Source organism: Callithrix jacchus, chromosome 22 (assembly GCF_049354715.1).
Source record: "Callithrix jacchus isolate 240 chromosome 22, calJac240_pri, whole genome shotgun sequence".
Lineage (NCBI taxonomy): Eukaryota > Metazoa > Chordata > Mammalia > Primates > Cebidae > Callithrix > Callithrix jacchus.
This window is the reverse complement of record NC_133523.1, coordinates 42488269-42498185: the sequence shown is the minus strand read 5'-3', so window position 1 is coordinate 42498185 and position 9917 is coordinate 42488269. Positions and strand designations below refer to the sequence as shown.

The 9917-nt window shown below is 57.3% G+C and overlaps 1 protein-coding gene across 12 annotated transcripts; it reads right to left on the bottom strand.

Annotated features, from left to right (window-relative positions):
- Nucleotides 1–151: 151 nt before the first annotated feature.
- Nucleotides 152–9861, bottom strand: SPHK2 (sphingosine kinase 2). 12 transcript variants are annotated; one of them, XM_008988337.4, is made up of 7 exons: nt 9433–9861; nt 8604–8755; nt 4157–4628; nt 2697–2846; nt 2497–2591; nt 2289–2404; nt 152–1887 (listed from the first exon to the last, which is right to left on the bottom strand). In XM_008988337.4, exons 2-7 carry the CDS (start codon nt 8640–8642, stop codon nt 795–797), a joined length of 1965 nt encoding a protein of 654 aa, XP_008986585.2. In that variant the 5' UTR covers nt 8643–8755; nt 9433–9861; the 3' UTR covers nt 152–794. The 12 variants fall into 12 exon arrangements, with proteins under 12 accessions (XP_008986585.2, XP_035141657.1, XP_008986584.2 ...); XM_035285766.3 differs by having other exon boundaries at nt 8604–8839; nt 9501–9861; XM_008988336.5 differs by having other exon boundaries at nt 8604–8839; nt 9579–9861.
- Nucleotides 9862–9917: the final 56 nt, after the last annotated feature.

The window sequence follows — 9917 nt, the reverse complement described above, 5'->3', positions numbered from 1 at the left end:
GAGCCAGCTGTTGTGGAAGAGGAGGGCAGCTCCCTGGCATACTGGCTACAGCCCGTGGGCAGCTCCGGGCTGCAGTCCAGAGGGCAGGCGCTGCTGGAAGTGCTGGAGTATGAGCCCCCCCGCGGGCTGTCGGATGGAGGAAAAGCAGGTATGAGAGGAATGAAGCGATTGCCTTTATTGCATAGACCTTTTCAATTGCCTTTTAGACTGGGGACAGGGGACGCGCTTGAGACGAACAGGGGCTATGAATTTCCCCGCCCCCACCCGCGGGTGGGGAGAAACTTTAGTGCAAATCCGAGCGCTGGCCCGAGGGAACCTGCCCCTCCTGGGCTGATTGGCCAGCTAAAGGGAGGCACGGGAGTGGATGGGGCGAGACTGCAGGCCCTGACCGGCCGACTCAGTGAGACCTACCCCAACCAGTACATTCCAGGTCCCGTCATTGGGCAACGCGTAAAACAGGCTCCGCCCTCAGCCATCCTGGCTGGGTGGGAGCAGGTGGCGTCTATGCTGAGCCCCGCCCTGTAAGGGCTGCCGGAGCTCAGATGCTAGGCCCTACCCTCATTGGTCAGGCACTACCCTCGGGACGCGCCTGTTTCTCTCTAACCGTGACGACGCCCACCCTCCCGCATCATGCCTGGTCCCATGAAAGCGGGCGCAATCCTGAGACCCGGGCCAGAGCCCTTGCACTTGGGGCTGTCACCACCACTCTAGCAGCCAGGCCACACCCCGTAGCCCAGGCCGCGCCCCCTTGGAATGTAGGCCCCGCCCCCGGCGGGTTCCAAGTTTGGTTAGTTTCAGGGTTCCCGCCCACGGCAGCCAGGAGGCCCAGTGAGCAGTGTACCGAGGCCAGGGTGCATCTGCGCCTGCAGCGGGCCATACTCCACCTGCTCGCCGTCCACCGTGAGCACGCCGCGTGGCGTAAGCGGCTCTAGGCGGAAGGCACGGGCCGCGGCGTAGCCCAGTTGCGGACAGCCCAGGCTGAAGTGGCTACCACGCTCCATGGCCAGGAAAAGGCGCAGCAGTGCAGTCCGCGAGATGCCGCTACGCACCCAGCATAGGTGCACCAGACCATCATCGAAGCGCGCGTGCGGGGCTGCCACCATGTCAGCGCCTAGGTGGCTGGGCGAGATGGCCAACATAAGCACAAAGTCTTCCTCAAGCGTCACCCAGTCTGGAGGCAGTGGGGAGCCCAGCGGAGGCAGCAGGTGGTCCGGCGGGCCGCAGGTGGAGGCCGATACCCGGGCATCAGGGGTGGGAGGTGGGAGCCCAGAGGATGGGGGAATAACAGGGGGTCCCTTGGTGACGGGCGAGAGTAGAACTGCCTTGGGAGAGCCAGGAGGTGAAGACAGCAGTGGGTCGGGGGAGAGTGGAGCATCCCCAGACCCACCCCAGTCCCCAGCCAGCTCTGGGCCCCCACCATTGAGGGACAGGATGGGCAGGGGTTCTGGGGAGCCAGGGGAGGCCAGGTCAGGCTGGGGCAGAGGAAGGGGCAGGTCAGACACAGAGCGATGCAGGGGTGAGTGGGCCATGGGTGGGGCTGGGTCTGGAGTCAGGGTCAGCTCTGACTTCGCACGGGGCAGGCCATGGGCAGGGTTGGGCGAAGAGGGTTCCACAATGGCAGGGAGGTAGGAGAGGCGTCCGCGGTAGGTATGCAGTGTGGCAAGGCCCAGCATTGTGCCCAGTGTGAAGCGGACACTGCCCAGAGCCCTGAAGCGCTCGCTCTGGATATCTACATCAGACACGAAGCCCCAGGCCACAGACAGGAAGGAGAAACAGCGGGAGCCTGAGGCCAGCGTCACGGAGAGCAGGTCCAGCGGATGGCCACCGCCCCGGCAGAGCAACAGTGAGCAGTTGAGCAGCAGGTCAAGGCCCAGGGCCGGCTCAAACCTTCACAACCCGAGATAGACGGACACACAGAGGGAAGGAGTAAACAGGGGTCGGAGAGAGAGACAGGCAGGGAAGCAGGTAGCAGTGAGACCAGAGGCCATGGCCTGGGCCCACCGCAGCCATGGGGCCACCTCCAGGCAACTGCTTAGGGGACCAGGTTCCCGGTCATCTCTTCCATTTGCTCCCTACACATTCACTGGGTGCCTCCCATGCCAGACAGAGTTCTAGGCACTAGGGATACAGCTGGGAACCAGATAGGCAAACATGTCCAGGAGGTGGGGTTAGGCATCCCACAGGCAGGCTGATTTACTTGACTCACTATAGGTCTGGCTGAGTAGATGTAGGGGCCCCAATCACCCCAGGAGGAGCTCATCCCTCCCTTCGTGGTACCCTCAACCTACCCCCCGTGTTGGTTCACTGCTCCAGCCAGCGCATTGCCCGAGCCGCAGGGGAGGATGCCCACAGGCATCTTCACAGCTTCCTCCCAGTCAGAGCGATCTAGGAGCCCGTTCAGCACCTGGAGGGTGGGAGACCAGAAGCCTGGGTCCCGGTGGCAGCCTCTGCAGTCCCCCAGGGCCCAGGGCTAGGGGCAGGGTGCTCCTGTTCTACCTCATAGAGCAGCCCGTCTCCCGAGACGGTGACGATGCCATCCCACTCACTCAGGCACAGCCCCTGCACCAGCTCCCGGGCGTGGTTCTGTCGTTCTGAAGTGAGATACCGAGGCGTTAGGCAGGCTGTCCCACCCATCACTTCACTCCTGTAGGACTCAGTTGTCCCAGCCCCCAACTCCCATTCTCACTGGACCTTACCTGTCTGGATAAGGTTGAAGGACAGCCCAGCTTCAGAGATCATGGGCAGCACGTAGTTCTTACACCACTGCCAGGCCAGGCCCCGCCCCCCAAAGGGATTGACCAATAGGAGCAACCGGGGTGGCCGAGGTAGCAGGTCAGGGGTGATCTCTGTGGAGAGAGGTTAGAGTCTGCAAAGGCCAGGGACCCAGGCCCCCCACCATGTAAACAGTCCCTTCAAACAGCCCCCAACGAAACTGGAGGGCTGGCACCTGGAACCTGCCAGTACTTTTTTTCCTCCCAGCCCTCATCTGGCCAGGTCTAGGTGTACAGCCCTGCCCCACAGCCCAGGTGCTGAGACAAAGGCAGAGCTTGGGTGTGAAACCAAATGCCCTTTGTCCCCATGTGTGGGAGGGCATGGGAGCTGTGGTTCCTTCTTTCCTCACCCCGCACACCTGTTACCCAGGATCAGGTTACTTCCAGCCCTTAGAGGCCACCTCTGAATTCCAGAGATGCACTAGATCTCTGTTGGCACCCGTCACTGAGTGATGCCTGGTCCTGTCTCAGGCTGCTGCTTTCACCAGCCTGGGAGCCCTGACTCACCTGTGGTCAAGACCCACCAAGGGGGAAGAGGGTAGGAACGGAAACATAAATCTAGCAAGAGAGCAGCAGATGCAAATCATTTTTCTCTGCTTGTGTTTTGTTTTTTGTGGCAGAGTTTTGCTCTTGTTGCCCAGGCTGGAGTGCAATGGTGCAATCTCGGCTCACTGCAACCTCCACCTCCCAGGTTAAAGCGATTCTCCTGGCTCAGCCTCCTGAGTAGCTGGGATTACAGGCATCTGTCACCACACCCAGTTAATTTTTGTATTTTTAGTAGAGATGGGGTTTCATGATGTTGGCCAGGCTGGTCTTGAACTCTCGACCTCAGGTGATCTACCCGGCTTGGCTTCCCAAAGTGCCGGGATTACAGGTGTGAGCCACCGAACCCGGCCTCTGCCTGTGTTTTTTTTGTTTTTTATTTTTCTTTTGAGAGAGTTTCACTCTTGTCACCCAGGCTGGAGTGCAATGGCACGATCTCGGCTCACTGCAACCTCCGCCTCCTGGGTTCAAGCAATTCTCCTGCCTTAGCCTCCCGAGTAGCTGGGATTATAGGCACGCACCACCACGTCCAGCTAATTTTTTGTATTTTTAGTAGAAACGGGGTTTCACCATGTTAGCCGGGCTAGTCTTGAACTCCTGACCTCAGGTGATCCGCCTGCCTCGGCCTCCTAGTGCTGGGGTTACAGGTGGGAGCCACCGCCCAGCCTCTGCCTGTGTTTTTGTTCCTTCTGTAGCCCATCCCTGTGTATCACTCTGAATGGATCCAGAGAGATACATCACTCAGACAAACACACAGAAAACAAAAACATAGCTGCCTATAGAGGAAATTCTGCAGAGACACCAAGGTGGCCCCAGGACAGAGCAGCTGCCCAGCGCCTCACCCCCATCCCCGGGCAGTGGCAGTCCTCGGAGCAGACATGTGAGGGCGATGGCCCAGCGCTGGGCCTCAGCACGGTTCTCTTCGTAGGTGGCAGCCCCATCTGCCCGGAAGGTGCGGGTGGCTCTGCGCCGGCCCCCGAGCCGGCCCCGAGGATAGGTGTAGATGCAGAAGTAGGCCGCTGAGTCCGAGGGGCTGCGGCTTCGAAGGGTGCAGCAGCCTGAGACCTCGGCCAACGGGACCAGGCCACCCCGGGGCCTGGCTTCAGGTTTGGGGCGCAGCCGCTGTATGTGCAGGGCCTGTGATGTGAGGGTGAGGGCATAGCGTGGGCCTCGGGCTGGGTAGGAGCCGAACTCGCCATGGAGGAGTGGGGTGCTGGCAGCCAGTGGTGGTGGTGGTGGGGCCATGGCCTTAGCCCTGACCAGGGTGCTCCTAGGCCCGTGGCCCCAGCTCCCGGTCAGCTCCTGGTCCGGCCTCTGTGGGAAGGGAGGAAGGAAGGGGTGAGAACTGAGGACCCCATGGCAGGGGGAGAGAGAGGCAGAGCCTGTGGACAGGAGGAGACAATGGGGGCGGTGGCAGGTGAGACAGGAGCACCAGAGACAGACAGGCTCAGACAGGTACAGGCAGACCTCAAGGATGAGGGACAGAGGCCAGCTGGGCAGGAAGGCCAGCATCCTGGGGGGACCTGGAGATCCGGGCATGCAAACATTCAACCAATTATTCCCTAGGAAGTATTCAGTACCCTCTATGTGCCGATCACAGTGCCAGGCCTAGCAAACACAGCAGGGGATAAAACAGCCCCAAATCCTCGCCTTCATAGGAACAGATAAACCAGAGAAAGGTTTGAAATACACAGGGGGTTGGGTGATGATTAAGGGCTTTGGAGAAAAAGAAGGCACAGGAAGAGGAATGGATAGTGGGATTGGATATGAGGAAACAGACATGCAAAGACACCCCCCACCGGTCCCCGGTCACCAACGGAGTCATCTCCAGGTGCAGAGGGTAACTACAGTGAAACAATCACAAATGCGACAGAGATACGGTCTGAGAGCCAGAGAAACACTGAGAGGAGACAGACCGGGTCAATGAGGTGAAACCCAGGCTGATGAAAGGTAGTGAGAAGAATAAGCATTTCTCACCCCAATAAGAAAGGCAAGACAGAGCTGGAAGGGAGAGCAAATAGGAGGGATAGGAGGCAGGCATGGGGACGGCTGGAGAGAAGGGATGTGACAGAGGGACTACGGGGTCTGAGAGGAGCCACATGGGAGCACCTGCAAGGGGCAGGGGGCAAGGGCTGGTCCCTGAGTACTGACCTGGGTGTCTGGCCGCCTGCTCTCCAGGGAGCGGGTGGGAGCAGGGACTGAGGTCCCCTCCCCACAAGCCCTCTCCCTGCCCTCTGCCCGGCTTCTCCCTCCTCCTCTTTTCTGCTCACCTTTGTTCCCCACTGCCCCGCCCCGCCCTGCCCCTCACATTTCCCAGGCCCAGCGGGACACATCTCCGCCCGTGGACTCACCCTTAGGAACTACATCTGCACCCCTGCCCTGCGCAGTTCCCTCGGGGGCCCAGGGTGTCTGCTTCACCGCCAAACCTGTCCTGGCCTTATTATGGGAACCTCAAATCAGGCTCAAGCACAGAGCCCTATATATTCTCCAGTACTGGACCTGGGTCTTCTGTCCCTGGGTCCCCTAGATCTGGACCTGAATCTCCATCCATTGGTCCCCAATCCATAGGCCTGCATGTCTGGCCCTGGGCCCTCGAACCGCCATCTCCACTCTATTTCCAGAACCCAGTCCCAGGCCTGGGTTCAGTCCTGGCCCAGGTTTTCCATTTCCATCTCCCACCCCGGTGCCCCAGCCCCGGGCCTGCGTTTCTGTTCCTTTTGGTCCCTCAGTCCCCTAGACTCCGGTCCCTGCCCCAACCCCCGCACCCTCCTCACACGCCGGGTCCTCCTCCAGGCGGCCCCGCAAGTCGGCACCAAGAGTCCCCATCACCCTGGGGTGGAAGGGGGGGAGGGTGTGCCCCCTATCAGCCAATGGCCGTGTAGCCGGCCTGAGCCGCACCAATACAAGGGTGCGGGGGGTGGGGCCACGAGCTTGGCGCAGGGACCGGCCGCGCGAGAGGCCGAGAACTGGGCGGGGCCTCGCGCTTCGCGGGGTTGACCGCCATCGTAGGTGAGGGCAGACGCGCAGCAGAGACGACGTTACGGCCCCATAGACGGGGCCGTTGTCGCCATCTTTGTTAAGGGAAAGTGGGCCTGTCCCATCCATTGAATTCACAAAAGAAAGGGGCGTGTGGGAGGAGGTCTTTAGACGCAAAGACGGAGACCCTAACAGGAGTAACAAAGGCCCAGAGATCCAGACACAGAGCAAAGCAGAGACCCGGAGAAGCTGGATGAGGCAATAAGAGAGCTAGGAGGAGAGGGAGAGTGGGGATTTATTTTTTGGACAATTACAAAGTCAGAGAGACACAGAGAACAGCAGAGATACAAATAAGAGAGCCAAACAGTGGGATTGAGAATGTTCAAGGTAAAAATACAAGAAAACCCGGAAAATGACAGACACGGAGACAGATGGAAACAGACACTTCTGGAATGGAAGCCGGGAAGGAGAGGCTTATTAATTCAGACTTAGTTACCTCAGGCTCAAACCAGAGTGGAGGCTGCGGCATGAGATAAACATCTGCCCAGTGAATGACCCAGTTCCATGGCAAAACAGAGACAAAGAGAGAAGGGGACAGTAGTTCTAGGTCAAAGGTGAGGGAGGGAGAGAATACTGGAAGCTCAGGGGCTGAGACGAACTGAGAAAGTGAAGATATTTACAGACATACAGAGGCAAATACATGGTGAAATTGAAAGAAAGGCAAGTATATATCAGGAGACTCAGAAATAGAATTGCATAGAGAGAAAGATATATTCATTAGGAGACAGGGACAGAGCTCGCTACAGAAAGACAAATGTAGGAAGAAGTTTGCTTATTGCCAAATCATGTACCTTGCATTTAACCCACAGTAGCATGGCACCAGATAATATGTGCTAAGGAATGACGCAGAGAGAAAGGGGGACAGAAACCCAGTGAGACTGAGAGACAGGACACAGCAACTGAGCTTGGGGCCCTGGGAGAAGGAAAGGCAGAGACATCGAGCAAAGAGGCTGAGATTCAAACGCAGAGCCTGAGTCACACAGATGAGGGGACAGGGAGGAGGAAAAGGAGAAAGGACCCTGAAGCTGTGTAACTGCTGGAAAGCCCCTGAATTCTTGACCTCAGCTGCCCTGTCTGGGAAGTGGGGAGAAAACTATTCACACCTGCCTGGAGAGGTCTGAGATCACTTCTAGAAGGGCTTCCAGGCTGGGTGCGGTGGCTTATGCCTATAATCCCAACACTTTGGGAGACTGAGGCGGGAGGATCCCTTAAGCCCAGGAGTTCAAGACCAGCCTGGGCAACATAGGTAGATCCTGTCTCTACAAAAATTCAAAACATTGGCCAGACGCAGTGGCTTACACCTGTAATCTCAGCACTTTGAAAGGCCGAGGCCAGTGGATCACCTGAGGTCGGTAGTTTAAGAGCAGCCTGACCAACATGGAGAAACCCCAGCTCTACTAAAAATACACAATTAGCCGGGTGTGGTGGCGCATGCCCGTAATCCCAGCTACTTGGGAGGCTGAGACAGGGGAATCACTGGAACCTAGGAGGCGGAGCTAAGGTCTCACCATTGCACTCCAGCCTAGGTAAAAAGAGCGAAATTCTGCCTCAAAAACAATTTTTTTTGGTGAAACCCCGTCTCTACTAAAAATACAAAAAATTAGCTGGGCATGGTGGTGCGTGCCTGTAATCCCAGCTACTCAGGAGGCTGAGGCAGGAGAATTGCCTGAACCCAGGAGGCGGAGGTTATGGTGAGCTGAGATGGCGCCATTGCACTCCAGCCTGGGTAACAAGAGCAAAACTCCGTCTCAAAAAAAAAAAAAAATTTTTTTTTTTTTTTTACAAAAAATTAGCGAGGCATGGAGGTAAGATCACTCTAGCCCAGGAGGTTGCGGCTGCAGTGGACTGTGATCGTGCTACTGTGCTCAGCCTGGGCAAGAGTGAGACCCTGTCTTTTTTTTTTTGAGATGGAGTCTTACTGTCACCCAGGCTAGAGTGCAGCACTATCTTGGCTCACTGCAACCTCCGCCTCCCAGCTTCAAGCGATTCTCCTGTATGAGCCTCCCGAGTAGCTGGGATTACAAGCACATACCACCACGACTGGCTAATTTGTGTATTTTTAGTAGAGACAGGGTTTCACCATGTTGGCCAGGTTGATCCTGGCCTCGGGATTCGCCTGCCTCAGCCTTCCAGAGTGCTGGGTATTACAGGTGTGAGCCACCATGCCAGGCCTCCAATCTTTAAAAAAAAAGAAGGGCTTCGGATTTTGTCATTCCACAGTATGAGGATCTTGGCTTTCAGATGATTCCTTACCTGGTCCTGCTGCTCCTCTGCTTCAAGGTGTCCATTCATCTGCTGCTCCTATGCTCCGTTACATCAACAGGACCCTGGCCCTGGGTCTTAAGCCATAGAAGGCTGGTGGGAGCAAGGACTCAGGTCTCACTGTCCTGGCCTGACCTTCAGCTCTGTGGAGGAGAGATGAGTGAGAGCCGACTGCAGGAGGCCCTTCTAGGCTCAATGTGCCTGAGAATCAAGAGGCAGGGGTCTCCCTGGGAGAGAAAAAAAAACGGGGGGGCGGGGGGGACAAGTCAGTGTCATTACTGCCCCAGCCAGTCCATCTGGTTGCACACAATATGTGCTATAACCTAATTTTTATTAAGCACCTATTATTGCAAAACATTGACCTCAGCAGTTTTCTTAAGTTTCATAATCCTGGAGAACACCCTGTGTGCCAGGCCTGCTGTCATCCCGTTTTTGTGGATAAGGAGAGTAAGGCACAGAGAAGTTAGGTGATTTTCCCAAGATCACGGAGAGGTTAAATGCCTTGCCCAAGGTCACCCCATTAGTAACTAGCAGAGCCAGGATGTGAATTTGGTTACAGCCTTTCAAGGCCCCATCTCACCATCTTTTCTTTGCCTCTGCTGCTCCCTGGGTCTCCATCTCACCCCTCCTTCTAGGTCTCCTTCCCCCACCCACTGGGTCTCCACTCTTCCTCCCCGCTGAAACTCTGTCGCCCTCTTTCTAGGTCTCTTTCTAGTCAGGGAAGGGCCACTTAGGGGCCGGGAGAAAAGGAGAAGCGGAACTTGGACAGGAATACAGGATGCTATAGACTGAGGTGCAGCAAGATCGTCTAGGGTTAGACCTTAAGTAAGACTTCCCAAGCAGCGGCTGCGCTTACGAAATGCAGCGCGAGATAAGGCAGAGGTGAACCTGATAAGGAAACGCCCGAAGCGTGGGGTCAGAGGTTTCCTGAGGCCCGGACTAGCCCTGCCAGCCCCGCCTCCTCACCTCCAACACTCGGCCCGCCGGGTCCTCCAAGAGCCACTGAGAGGCCGTCGGCATCGGGCCAGAGCGTCACCGCCTGACGCGTCCTCCTAGTTCCACGCATCTTTCTCGCTCCCAGATCCCTTTCTTCAGGACAACTATCGAGAACTTGGCCCAAGTAGGGCCAGAGAGGCCCCCGACGTGCTGGCCCTTCTCTCTTGGACGTTGCCTTTGTTTCTCTTTGGTTGGTTCTCCGCTCTTAGCGGTTTTCGCCCCACTAGTCAGTTGTTCAGCTCACCACAGAGACGTCCGGATCGTGGTAGAGTGCCGCGTCGCACCCATGTGACGCCACGACGGCGCCAC

Bases quoted from the DNA above. Each gene is read 5' to 3' on its own strand.
- SPHK2 (XM_008988337.4), bottom strand. From the start codon at position 8,642: ATGAATGGACACCTTGAAGCAGAGGAGCAGCAGGACCAG. The intron at 4,629-8,603 runs GTAAGGAATCAT...CCCTTCCCACAG, and splicing joins CAGAGGAGCAGCAGGACCAG to AGGCCGGACCAGGAGCTGAC. The intron at 2,847-4,156 runs GTGAGGCGCTGG...CTCTCTCCACAG, and splicing joins GCCACTGCCCGGGGATGGGG to AGATCACCCCTGACCTGCTA.